This window comes from Capra hircus, chromosome 14, assembly GCF_001704415.2.
Source record: "Capra hircus breed San Clemente chromosome 14, ASM170441v1, whole genome shotgun sequence".
NCBI classification, from domain to species: domain Eukaryota; kingdom Metazoa; phylum Chordata; class Mammalia; order Artiodactyla; family Bovidae; genus Capra; species Capra hircus.
In genome coordinates this window covers 40,125,789-40,140,684 of record NC_030821.1, presented here as the reverse complement: position 1 = coordinate 40,140,684, position 14,896 = coordinate 40,125,789, and the positions used below count along the sequence as shown (strand labels likewise).

The following is a 14,896-nucleotide window of genomic DNA, read 5'->3' as shown; positions in this document are numbered from 1 at the left end:
TCTTTAGGAGAAAATGTTTTTACTAATGAGCAAAAACTTTGGGCACAAGAATTGTACAAGTTGTGCACTGCTATAATGCTATAAAGATTTAAAAATTTTTGTTTGTCCCATATTAAACTGTCAGGCATGACTGTTTAAATCTCATTTGTCCATACTATATATGATGCTTATGTATTAAAGGACTGTTTCTAACTGTTGGAAAGAGAGTGGTGATGTATGCTTCTGATCAATATATTACTATATTACTATCAGTTAATATAATTACTGTATTAACTGATAGTAATATGAATATTATACTGAATAGAATCGTTCATAGCTGTCCAGTTAGTGACAGAGCTCATTCCTTTTTAGAATTACTGAGGTAATGGTTTGTCTCTTTCCCTTACTAGATTATAAAATCTGTGATGGCAAAGCTCTGTGTCTGCTTTGCTTACAGATGTAACTACAAAATGTAGTATATGCTTGGCATACAGACACACAAATTTTTGGTGAATACATGAAATAATAGTGAATCAATAAATTCAGTTCCTGATTTGTCAGCTTTTTGCAACATCACAAAATCATGGTTCTGGTACTTGTAATTACTTGAGGTTTGTATGACTATTCATTTGTCTTTTCATACTGAAAAATTGAAGGCAAAAAGAGAAGGGGGTGGCAGAGGATGAGATGGCTAGATGGCATCACTGACTCAGTGGGTCTGAATTTGAGCCAACTCCAGAAGATAGTGAAGGACAGGGAAGCCTGGTGTGCTGCAGTCCATGGGGTCACATAGAGTCAGACATAACTTAGTGACTGAACAACAACAAAAATGATTATCATGATTTTTATTGACACAGATAATTCAGAATTGAGTAAAGGCAGAATTAAGACATCTGGTTAGCTATAATGTTCAAGAAGTTGAGCATCTTTTGAGATTAGTAAAATGAGTCATTTTAGTGGTTTGGAATTACTTAAAGCCTGGTGTGTATAATTTCTGTTGTGTTTGCCTGCAATCATACATATCAATGATCTATAATATTTAGCATATATTGAAATCATACTTTTTTACTTGGAAAAATTCTCATATGTTTGATAATTGTAGACAACCTATGAGTCAGCTGATTTTAACAGAATTTTTTAAAGCAAAATGCACCCTAATAGAAATTTTTTTCTTGTGCCAAAAATAGTTTTCTTTATTCCTAGAGATATTAGAAGTATGATGAAACCCAGAGTTTTAAATAAATATTGCTGTACTTGAATTATGTCAGAGAGTTTACACAGTGGTACCTTTAGAATTATGTTTTCTTAATGGTTAATTACTAACTTAAATGGGTATTTCAGCTGATAATTTTCAGTAGTTAAAGTATCAAATTGCAGAGATTTACTTCTGTTCAATTACTCTGAGAACTAGAAGTTTACTTTGGAGATAGGATATAGTAAGAGAAGGCAATGGCAACCCACTCCAGTACTCTTGCCTGGAAAATCCCATGGACGGAGGAGCCTGGTGGGCTACAGTTGATGGGGTAGTGAAGAGTCGGGCATGACTGAGCGACTTCATTTTCACTTTTCACTTTCATGCGTTGGAGAAGGAAATGGCAACCCACTCCAGTGTTCTTGCCTGGAGAATCCCAGGGACGGGGGAGCCTGGTGGGCTGCCGTCTCTGGGGTCGCATAGAGTCGGACACGACTGAAGTGACTTAGCAGCAGCAGCAGCAGCAGGTGTGGTAAAACTAGAGAAACAATGCAAGTAAGGAGCTTTTCTTTTTTTTAATGAAAAAAGAAATTGGTTTCTCATGCTTTATATTAACAGGAGTGAGAAATGAATGTCTAGGTTTTGAGTATATGTTTGTGGCTTTTCTTATAAGCCAATCTTTTGATGTGTGTGGTTTGTGTGTACCATTATTTAGATTTTTATGAACCTCTCTGACTTTCATTATTGGTCTAGAAATGCCTCAACCTAGAATTGCACAGTTTGGCTTCCTATGTGGATAACAATTATTTCAACTATTAGACTAAGGGGCTCACTTTGCCATGGAATTGAGTTACTATGTTATCTGTATAGAATTTAATCAATGAGTTTAACCAAAAGTAGAAGTATGGAAGGCTTCGAAACTTTTGAGTGCCTTGAAACATCATAGCTATAGATGTCCACAAAGATACAAAATACCTCTTGGTAAAATTTATTCAAAATTATTTCAGAAGTCATCTTTTTATCTCTTCTGCTCTGTTGTAGTGTATAGGACTGAGTGGCTTGTTTTCTAAGAATTCACTCTCATGGTGTCAACAATAAACAGGGACATTCCCTAGGTTAAAGTTTATCTCAACTGAGAAATAGATGGATATGTTGCCAAATATTTGCAGCATTGCCAGAAACGCTCATTCGGCAATGAATATTTGGAAAACCTGCCGAAGCATTTTTCCTTTCTAGATATACTATTCATATCATGGCGGTTACATACAGCTAGAGATAGTCCTTTTAAAAACCCTGGGTCTGTCATTTATATAAATGTATCAGCTTGACAAAAAGTCACGTATTTTTGTCTTGGACTATAAGATAGTGGTTTTGATCATAACTCTTTATGGTAAAATTTTAGATCATCATTGAAATCTGCCTTTCATTTAGATTTTCAAAAACTTAGAATAATTGGCATCCTCTCATGTATGGAATTTTGATGTTTTAGAGCAGGTGATCTTTTTGAACTGTGGTCTGAGGGCCAAATCCTGCCCAACAATTGTTTTTATTGGAACATGGCTGCACATGGCTAATGGTGAATTGTCTGTGACTGCATTCATGCTATAGTGGCAGAGTCAAGTGCGGCAGAGACAGTATAGCCTACAAAGCTGGAAATATTTACTTTTTGGCTTTTTATTGGAAAAGTTTGCCACTCCCTGTTTTAGAATGGGTTATTTATCATAGGAATTTTATTTATAATTTGAAGGTAGGGATTTTAAGGAGTCTTCATTTATTCCCAAAGATGGAGCTGTTTTTAAAGTCATGTGGACTATCTAAGAATTTAGACCATATATTAGTGTTCCAGTGAACCAAAGGGTTTTTATTTTTTTGAACTTTCATTAATCCATTCAAACATGTTTGTGTGGTTGAATTAAAAGAATAGTAACAGATTAAAAGTATACTTTCATGTTGACTCTGACCAAATCTAAGTACCAATGTAAAGATATATCATTGAACTTCATATGGGAATTCTATATCAGACCGGAATTCTCTTTTGTATATCAGATTGCTTAGTCTACACCAAATTTATGCTGTGTAGGTGTGCTTGGTTGGCAATGTTCCTTCTATAACAGCAGCAACACTGCTTTTACTGCTAAATGGATTTCTTTATTCCTGCCTTAAGATCTTTCAGACCTTTCATGTAGCATTATCATTACTGAATTGGACCCTTAAAAAGAAAAATAGCATAGAGGCACTCTGAAAACATTGATGTTGATAGTTCTGTAATGATTACTATCACATTGAAATTACAATTGTCAAACTGTGAAATAAGGTAAAAATACATAATACAGTAGATTTCTCATTGTACTTTTCCAAAATTTATTATCAGAGTAACCCCAGATGTATATAGATGTATAAACTAAGTATTAAAATCACCGGTGGTGCTGTTTTTCATAACTTGAAACATCGAAGACCCCCGAGGGCAGGGCAAAACTTATAATAGAGAATTCCTGCTTCCTTTACTTGTTCTATTCACTTCTTTAAGTCAGTTATCGATGGTTTGCAAGACCAGACAACACATTGAGAAGAAATTTGACCAAAGAGCAATCAGTTGGGTTTAAAACTTTAAATTCCTTTTGAAAATGTGTCACCACTTTTGCAAAGAATTCAGTTTCTTTCCAAATATCCCTTTATCTTGTTGCTGCTTTGACTTATTTTTAATGCTACTGAAGGAAGAGGGACAGAAAAGAAATGGTTTAATAAAAAAGGAAACATGCATAAAGATGCATTCTTGTTCACTAAAATAAATGTGAAAATGGTACGTGAGAGCTGGTCTGGATCCAAGTCAGTTTAGGAAAATATTTAAGTATTTGATAGATCTTTTGTTGTAAACTGATAATTTTAGCTTTTTAAATTTTTTACTGATGTATAGTTGATGTACAGTAGTCACAATTTTTAAAGATGATAATACATTTATAATTCTTAGAATATTTAGGTATATTCCTTGTGTTATACAATATATCCTATGGCCTAATTATTTTATACATAGTAGTTTAAACCTCTGTGTGCCCCACCCCAAGTTGCCTCTCCCTCCTTCCCTCTTCACCCTGGTAACCACTGTCTTTCAGTCAGTTTCTTTTTTGTTACATTCGCTAGTTTATTTGTTAGATTCCACATATGTGATGTAATAGTATTAATATTTATAATTTATATACTTGATATATTTGTAATTTATATACAAATACTATTAGTATTTGTCTTTCTCTAAGTGACATACTTCACTTAGCATGTTACCCTCCATGTCTATCCATGTTGTTGCAAATGGCAAAATTTCATCCCTTTTTATGGCTGTGTAGTATTCTGTATTCCATTTTCCATTTGTTTGTGTGTGTGTACATATATATGTATATACCTCATCTCCTTTATCCATTCATCTGTTGATGGACACTTACGTTGCTTCCATTATCATGGCAATTGTAAATAATGCTGCTGTAAATGTTGGGATGTGTGTATCTTTTTGAGTTAGTGTTTTTTCAGATGTGTGCCTAGGAATGGAATTACTGGGCAATGTGGTAATTTTATTTTTAGTTTTTTGAGAATCTCCATATAGTTTTCCACAATAATTGCACCAATTTATATTTTCGCCAATAGTGTAAGAGGGTTCCTTTTTCTCCAAATCCTCACCAACATTTGTTATTTGGGTCTTTTTGACGATGGTCTTCTGACAGTTGTGAGTTGGTAGCTCATTGTGGTTTTAATTTGCATTTCTCTGATGATTAACTACAATGAGCATCTTTCCCTATGCCTTTTGGCTTTGGAAAATATCATCTTTGGAAAAATGTCTAGTCAGGTCTTTTGCTTTTTTGATGTTGAGTTATATGATCTGTTTGTATTTGGATATTAACCCCTTAGTGGTCATACCATTTGCAAATATTTTCTCCCATTCATTTGGTTGTCTTGTCCATGGTTTACTTTGATGTCCAAATGGTTTACTTTCATTTTAATTAGGTCCCAGGATAATTTTCAAATTTATTTAAAACTTTAACATTGACTGTCATTTTAAGGTTTCTCAAATGTGTATGTTAGCAAAATTTTATATGTAAAAGCATTTAAATAGATAATTTATATAAAGATTATTAAAATCATATAAAATACATTTATGTGTAAACTTATATAACCTTGATTATACTGAGAATTTAAAATTTTTTTAGTTAGACCTTGAAAATAACATAGCATAACAATAGAAATCTACAGTGGAATGAAGTGATTTGAGCTTAATAACATTTACCCTGAGTAACACTTGAATTGTGATACACATACATATACATAGGTAGACCTAGACCTGGGTCTCCTGCATCGCAGGCAGGTGTTCTACCATCTGAGCCACCAGGGAAGACCAGCCTAAGTAACATTTGAATTGTGTGTGTATATACACACATTCATATACCTGGGTAGACAAACCAATTGAGTTGAATTTCATAACACAGGTATGTGGTAGTAGAATCATCATTGAAATCTGCCTTTTAAAAATTGACATTTTTAAAATCTGAAAATAGTAGCAATCCTTTCAAATATAGAAGATATGTAATATTCCCAATAGAGAATTGCCTTTACATTTTTATTAGATTCTACTCACCTCCTTTGTTTTATCACTTGTTAGATTTTAGTAGTTCTTATCATATGAGAGGAATCCATGTTTTAAATGTTTCTAAATTTTAATTCTGAATTTTAATTTCAGTAACTTTTTTTCTGAAGAAGAAAATAAAATCTTTTCTTTTTCCAAATCCACAGGTAACCTTTTGTAAGAAAAATACTATTTGGAACAATAGTGCTTTGATTGTTATTATATAATTTAAACAAAAATCTGATTTATTACTTAAAATTCTAAATAGGTTAATTTTCTGCTAATTGCTCACAAATAAAATGCTTAAAATGTTAATCTCACAAATTTTAGAAGTTTTGTTATTTAATATATAATAAATATACAATATATTTATTGGAGGCATTTAAAAAATTCTTTAAAATGTTGTAATGAATGTGATGTAAATGCCTAATGTAAAGCAGCACCACCCGCAGAGTATTGAATCAACTTTTAGAACAAAATGCCTGCTGTGTATAGGATATTGAAGGAAGAGAAACTGAATAAAATGTGTCCCGTCTATAGAGATCCTTATTATCTAGAGGGATGACCAGATTCTTCTGAGACACTAAACTCTGTAATAAGAACAAAGCATCAGGTCTGTCTTATTTACCACAGTATTCCCAGAATTTAGTACAGTGCCTGATACATAGTGGGTGCTCAGGATTTAAATGAATAAACAAAAATCCCTTGAAAAAACTCTTTGTTATCAAGCAGTGATGTGTCACTCAGTAGTCATTGAAGGTAGTACTCCTAGTTTCCTAATTTTCCCTGCTCCCTACTTTGAATGGATATTGATCGGTGATAATATCATTTGTTTGATATAAAATAATGAAATCTCTGCAAACCTGCAGTTTTCTATTATTCATTAGCTGAAAATCCTTTATAATTTTGGTTAAAAATATTAGCTTCCCCAGAGGGATGGTATGGGGAGGGAGGTAGTAGGGGGGTTCAGGATGGGGAACACGTATATACCTGTGGCGGATTCATGTTGATGTATGGCAAAACTAATACAATATTGTAAAGTAATTAGCCTCCAATTAAAATAAATAAATTTTAAAAAGATATTAGCTTCAGACGGCATGGCCACTTTTAATTTTTTCATGTAGTTTTTAGAATTGCCATCAGTGTTTTCAGAGGATCATGCTTAATGTTTCTCTGGATAAATTTCAGAAATAGGAAAGTTCTGTGAATTCAGGGAAGGGGACAATTAGATTATTTGTGAGCTCCATAAGAACAAGCATCCTATCTGCATTTATTTACCAGAATGATAACTTCCAGTTCATTGTTAGCTTCACAGATTTTAAACAGTTGTCCTTCTTAAGTTTTTTTTTTTTTTTCAATTGATTCCATTGCCCTGCTGTGTGTAAGTGTGGATTATGTTAGTATGTTTGTCAAAACTGGCAGGGTGGCGTATGTAGTCAGAATTTTCATATTTAATAGTGGATATTGTATGAACTATCCAAGGATTCTTTTTGACATTAGTCCTTACCCTGGCAGTCAGATAATTATGAAAGAGCTTGAGGGGTGGATTTCTGATGTATCAGAATAATGTCTTAATTTTTTTTTTTAATGTAAAGAAACAGTAGCATTCTCCTTATGGGTACACCTTTATATATTTTAATAGTAAGATGGACAAGTTAGGCCCTCCACTTCGAACTGGAAGACATGTGCAAAGGTTGTATGAGAGTGATACAAAATCAGACAGTGCCATCAAAAGACATGAGTTATTGCCCATTTACAAGTAAGTATTTGTAACTCAGTTTGGTTAATGTTTTTCAGCTATTTCCTTAAAGGCTTTATATATTGAAATACTATAAATTTGTACATTCCTGTACTTAAAATTTTTTATTTTAATCATTTTTAAGCCAAGAAGTGCTGAATAATCTTCTAAGATTTATAACGCTTTGATTTTGATGAGCATTTCTATTCTGTGTCTATTTTTAGAGCATACATTGAATAAATTAAATTTTAATTTTCAGAGGGTTGAAATGAGTCACCTTAATAATTGTTATTTTTATGAAACTGTTTTTTAGGAGTAATATTTTAAAAAAGTGTATAGGGAATATTATATCATATATAAATATAACATTGCTAGAATATCTTTTAGTTAAGTAGATGATAAATTATTATAAAAAAGCAGGAAAAAGATCTTAGAAAACATTCAATCCAGGGATCCTCAGTCTTTGTGTTAGATGGTTACAAATTCCACATAACACAGGGAAGTAAACACATTCCCTTCCCTGCACTGGCCTTGCAGACTGAGAGGAGAAGCAAGAGTGGCAGTGGCAGTCTTGGAACTCTCCGCACATGTCTTCAAAGCTTACAAGTTTGTGCCCCCAAAGCAGGTCTTGCCCTCTTCGTCTTTAAATGATGAACTGAGGGTCTCATAAGTTAAATTACTTAATAGAGCTCACCTAATTAACTTTTAAACCAAAGTCTACCACAACAGTCTCTTATCCATAAATAATAATACATTTAGCTAGATATATAATAAAACAAAAATGGGAAAAGTCTCGGTCATTAACAGCCATCATGTGTTGTTTTTAAGTAGACAGTGGTAAATTCTAGAAGGAAGAATTTTTGGACTGAGCTTTTTTTCCTTTGCACTATTCCTGCTGTCTGTACCCTCCAAAGCAGATCTCAGAGAAACAGTGATTAGCAGTGGGGCAGAGGAAGTACAGTTGCAAAGTTAGACCTTCTTTTATTATTGGCTTGAACTTTAGCAGGCAGATTGTATCAATGGACACATAATAAGGTAGCACTTTCAGACTCTGACCAGGAGGAAAAATGTGTTGACGGTGTGAGACTGAAGTAACATATTTTAAGTACTGACCAAAAATGGTTCTTGACATTCCAGTTCTACCTTATGAAGTGAAGTCGCTCAGTCGTGTCTGACTCTTTGCGACCCCATGGACTGTAGCCGACCAGGCTCCTCCGTCCATGGGATTCTCTAGGCAAGAATACTGGAGCGGGTTGCCATTTCCTTCTTCAGGGGATCTTCCTGATCCAGGGATCGAACCCTGATCTCCTGCATTGCAGGCAGACACTTTAACCTCTCAGCCACCAGGGAAGCCCATAGATGTTACTAAAAATACACAATAGGCATTGAATAATGACAGCTGTTGTTGATAACTTACATTTTATTGTTTTTTAATGCTTTTCTAATTATTTAACTATTGATGTGAAGTTGTAGTGTATATGCATGGGTATGTTTGTACTGTCTAATGTACATATCTCCTATGTACATTATATGAAGGTGATAGTATTTCTAACAAGTTTTTGTTCATGAGCCAAAAAAACCAAACACCCTGTCCATCCTGTTCCTCTATGACTCTCACTTGGAGGAACTGCCGCGATTTGGCAGGGAGTTTTCAGAGACTGAATTCCTAAAAAGGAATGTGATAGTTCTGCAACATCCCTAGAGGGGCCGTGTGAAAGGAGAGTAGCATACACCTCATGAGTGGACTTGCAGTGAGCATTTGAAGGCCCTTTGAAGAGGTTCAGGGTAACCCATCCATGTACCAGGGTGATTCTTGTCAAAATTTGGAAATAATTTAAGTATTCAAAGTTGCCTCCCTTTGAATGACATCATTGCATATTGAATATAAGATTTGGAATGAGACCCACATAAATTCAAATGCAAACACTCTGGCCATGTAATATGAATGAAAGTTGCTCAGTCATGTCCAATTCTTTGTGACCCCACGGACTGTAGTCCATGGAATTCTCCAGGCCAGAATACTGAAGTGGGTTGCCTTTCCCTTCTCCAGAGGATCTTTCCAATATAGGGATCGAATCCAGGTTTCCCGCATTGCAGGAGGATTCTTGACCAACTGAGCCACAAGGGAAGCCCCCAAGAATGCTGGAGTGGGTAGCCTGTCCCTTCTTAAGCGGATGTTCCTGACCCAGGAATCGAACTGGGGTCTCCTGCATTGCAGGCAGATTTTTTACCAACAGAGCTATCAGGGAAGCCCGGCTATGTAATAGCTTTGCACTTAATCTCTGTGACTATGAGTTTTTTCAACTTTAAAATGGGAATAATATCTTCAGAGATTTTTGTAAGATTAAAGAAAGTGAAGTATGTATAGTACCTGGTATCATATCTGGCATGGAATGAGCATTTGGAAAATAATAGATGTTGTTACTCCCTGCATGCATTTTGGAGACAACTGTTTAAAATTTTGGGAGACTCTCTCCAGCTTTGCTATATAAGTAGGGAAGGAAGAATTTCCACTAGAGTTTGAGAACTTAAAATATACAAAGGCATTTTTTAAAAGAGGATTCTGCTTGATCATGTAACACAATATTGCTTATCTCTGAAATGAAAAGATTTGACTAAATTTCTAAAGAGAGGGAGGAAACTAACAGTAATGAACATCTTACACCTAGTTCTGCAATGACTTATCTGCCACCTGGGTGAAATTACAACCCTCTCCAGTATTCTTGCCTGGAAAATCCTATAGATGGAGGAGCCTGGTAGGCTATAGTCCATGGGGTGGGAAAGAGTTGGACACAACTGAGTGACTTCACTTTCACTCTTTGCCTCAGTTGCCTCCTTTGCAAGATGGAATTAGTAATCCTTACTACTTCATAGGATTATTATGAGGATTAAATAAATTTCATATGAAGGTGATTAGCAATGTAGCTACAGGAATTCCCTCGCGTCCAGTGGTTAGAACTCTGCACTTCCATGGCAGGGGGCATGGATTCGATACATGCTGTGAGGTGTGGCCAGGAAAAAAAAATGCAGCTGCATCAAATGCAGTAAGCACTGTTAATGTGAGTGTTAACTTGTAGTAGCAATACTAACAGAAGTAATACCATCAGCACCCTCCGCTATGCTAAATGTGGTATCAATTACATTTTGTGTATCTGACTTCCTATAAGTGATGATGGTCACATGTTATACATGAGGGAGCATGGACTCAGATTGCCAGACCCAGAGTTGTTCAGTGGCAGTTGGGATTTGAATCCAGATTCATCTGAATTCCAAAGCCTATACATTTTACCATTTTTACCTCATATATAAGTGTTCTTTGATTCTGGAATTTTGAGAAAGGTATGATCAGCTACTTTACTGGTAACAGAGAGCCCAGGTTGTAGAGTTGGTGAAAGTAAAATCTTTAGAGGCAAGAGTATATTAACCGATTTATTCTAGTTGCTCTTTCTAAGAACAGGCTTTCATAAATGGAATATTATTCTTTAAAAATGGTTAGCAAAAATTTTAACCACATCTTATACATCTAACATTATTATTTAACTCTGGGCACTCAACAAGACTTATCTCTAGTTTGAGGGGACTGTAGATTTAAACTTTAAAAAATTTGAAGTGTTAACTTATAAATTTCATGACAAGAATATATAGACGTATTTGTAAATTATTTTATGTACCATCAAGATAATCTTAGTCAATGCAAAATGCTTTGGCTTATACTTTGTATTAAGGATTTCAGATGTGAAATAATTATTTGGATTTTAATCTTTTGAGTTTACCTCTCTATAGCTTCTAATTATTTTTCTAATCATTCTAATAAACAATTTGTGAAAGAAATGCTTACTGTTCAGTAGTTTTTTTTTCATCATGCCATCTCTTTCTGTCTTCTAGGACTAACATCAAACCTCGAAATTCCACGCCACCTAGTTTGGCCCGAAATCCTGCCTCAGGTGTGCTTACAAGCAAAAGAAAAACATATAGTGATAGCTACATGGCCAGGTATGTTTAGCTCCGATATTGTAATAACTAAAATAAAAATAGGTATTCATTGTTTTCCAAAGACCACATAAAAACTTTCTATCAGGTTATTAATAGAAAATCTAATTTTTCCTGTGTGATTTAATTGGACTTTAATATTATATAATAAAGACCTAGTTTTGAGTGTAAATAGTATTTTCTTATACCTTGTAGATGTAATTTTTGTGGTAAATACTCAAATACAGTTTATTTAGTACCACTGGATGCATTTGTGTTTTTTATGTCTTAATTTTACCTGCAGCATGGTTATTTTTACCTCTTCAAATTGAATAATAGACTTTTTACACTACTGCTGTTATGGTTTTCAGCAGCATTTTAGTACATTTAAATTCTTCTGATGAGATTGTGATTATCCAAGTATGTCCTTTTCTAATATGTCACAATATTTGCACAGCTTTGACATTGGCTGTTTTTCAACATATAATGAAATCATTCCAGTTATAAATACTTTGTTTTTCATATATATGCCAACTTATTCCATAAAGTTATAAGGAAAGGTACAGAAATGTATAGTGAAATACAACATTGTTTTTTAAATTAAGGAGAAAAATAGGAAAAGGAAAGATGAGAATTAAAAGATAAAGTGGAAAAAGAGTGGGGTTAGTTTACAAAGTTTGTGTCATGAGACCTGTAGATAGGCCAGCCCTGGGCTACAAAGTGGCGTTTAAGCTTTGTTGTAGTAGTCAAAGTACAGGAGAATAGAAGAGTAGTTACATGATTCTTGTTGTCTGAAACAGAAAAATAAATCTCTTTTTCTGAGAAAGTACAACTAGTCCTGAGATCTTAAAAGTTCTGCTCTGATTTCTCATATAGAAAAGCTGTGTAATTTAGTAATTAACTTATTAACATCCTACTGAATGTGATTGGTTATGTTATATGAAACTATATATATTATCTGCTTTTGTTATAAGTATATAATATGTACAGACATTCATTATTCATATTTAATCCAGGAATAGATTAAGTATCTAAGATGCTAGCTCTCCCTCCTGGTTTTGCCCATTAGAAGAAGCATCTATGGAGCTTTCCAAAACCAAACTTGTGGAGGTCTCTCCCAGGTGGAGAGTGGGGTCTGGGTGTCTGCTGTTTAGAAAGTTTTAAGGGTGATGCTTGTGCTTAAGATGAGAACCATAGAGGAATTGATAAGTTGCTGTCTTTTCAGCTAGATTCTTTAATAAGTATTGTTTGTCTCGCCTGAGGCTTTGATATGTATTTTTGATTCATATACGGAAGTGAACTTCTGTTTCTTAGAGTCCTGGATTGTGGCTGTACTGTGTTCTATATGTGTGGAACCATGTGCTTTGAATCAATGCTGAGTACAAGATTAATATCCTGTTACAAAATGGAAACCTTAATAAATACATATGCTTGAATAAATGAATAATTTTATCTTTCCAAAGAAGTAGACAAACTGTTAACAGGCAGGAGCAAAAATCACATTACAAAACGTTTGGGATATTCTTTTTTTTTTTTTTTTTAAGAGCTTTATATCTGATAGGAAGTCCTGAGCCTTGCTCACCTGACTACTCAACCTCCATCCTAGACAAAAATACTTATAACCAAAACAGATGGAGAATTCTCAGAGATTTATTTTTCTGAAAGTCTGATAGACTACATTTCCTGGACAACCCTTCCAAATAGAACACCTGGAAATACTGGATAAAAGAGAAAATATATATATTTCTGAATGTATAGCTTAGCTCTCAACAAAGAAAGGAAATTTCTAAAGAAAAAAATATGAAGAAGGTTAGAGGTCAATTTGCTAAATTAACTATGACACTGCAGCTACTTTTGAGGTTTTCAGTGGTCTTCACTATATAGAGACTTGGGTTTTAAGGTAATTTGGGGAGAGAGGAATTGACTTCTGGTTCTTGTACAAAATAGTGTTAAAAACAACTTTTCCTCACCCTTCCCGCCATGCCTCTTGCTCTAAGCCAGGATTCTTGAGAGGTTCAGCAAAGATTCTTCTTAGACTCAGCCAGAGGCACTTATATGACTGTAAATTACATTTGCCCTGGGATTGTTTTCAGAAATATGAGAGGATAGCAGGGCAGCGTCGGGTGTTTTCTCTTCCATGGGAGGCTTTGCAGCATTCCTGAAGCTTGTCTTCCTTAGCTATCCAACTGACAGCTCAGGTATAAGAGAATAAGATCTCATAGGTGGGTATAGGGTCAGTTTAAGTAGAAGTCCTTTTTCCCAAAGGGAATCGGCATCTCATAATAACAGTTTCATAGACATAGCTTCCAGGTTATCCTGAGGGATGTGTCTGGTTTCATTGAACTGCTTGCAAACACTGTTGCTTAGAAACATAGCTGGCATTTCACCTCTGTTGGGTTTTTATTAAACAGAGCTGAGAAGTTATCCCAAGGTCAACTGTGTCCACAGAAGAGGAGAAAGGTTGTGTTAACCCTTCTCTCACAGTATTCAGAGGGTTATCTCTTGAGTGAAAGCTAGACTAGGGGGAAAAAAAAAAACAACAATCAGGAATAAGAGAGTCCAAGGATACTTGTCTTGTCTTAGCCATGGCTCAGAGAGATGTGAATTCCCACTGATAATTCATAACTATAGGTGGGCCTTCATATGAGTTTAAGGTTTGAAAGTAAAACATCTGCATATTCTAATAAATTCTTAACTTGGATACTCTTGGTTTAAGGGCTTCCTTGGAGCTTAGAAAAGCAAAAGCAGAAAGAACCACCTTGTGAAATGCTGTTAACCCAGGCCTCCTGATTCTCACGGGTGAACACACATGAGCTTGCAGTTCTGAACTACAAAACAAACAAATTTCAGGCCATACAGGGAAACGGAATCAGTCGTGAGTGACAGCAGGAAACAAACACATGTGCCCAAGACTTAAGATACTGAAATTCTCCAGACATTACTTTTAAAAGAAGTCAGGTTGAAGTATATAAAGGAATAAGGCAGGGAATTGAAGTCATTAACAGTGACAGTATATTATCACAGAATGATTAGAGATCTTTACAGAAGAACCAAACAACTCAATACAAGAGGGAAAAGTTCAACTGCTCAGTCGTGTCTGACTCTTTGTGACCCCATTCACTGCAGATCACCAGACTTCCCTGTCCTTTAGTTTCTCCTGGAGTTTGCTCAAACTCATGTCCATTGAGCTGATGATGCCATCCAAACATCTAATCCTCTTTTGCCCCTTTCTCCTTCTGCCCTCAGTCTTTCCCAGCATCAGGGTCTTTTCCAGTGAGTCAGCTCTTCTCAACAGGTGGCCAAAGTATTGGAGCTTCAACATCAATCCTTCAAATGAATATTCAGGGTTGATTTCCTTTAGGATTGACTGGTTTGATCTCCTTGCTGCCCAAGGGACTCTCAATAGGCATCT

The 14,896-nt window shown here is 35.0% G+C and overlaps 1 protein-coding gene across 1 annotated transcript in view; it reads left to right on the top strand.

The window, feature by feature from the left end:
• The window catches only part of ZC2HC1A (zinc finger C2HC-type containing 1A), a 50,097-nt gene that overhangs the window by 32,456 nt on the left and 2,745 nt on the right, over nt 1-14,896 (top strand). The window contains exon 8 of the mRNA XM_005689117.3: nt 11,401-11,508. Coding sequence (XP_005689174.1) covers nt 11,401-11,508 — 108 coding nt within the window. The remainder of the gene's footprint in view (nt 1-11,400; nt 11,509-14,896) is intronic.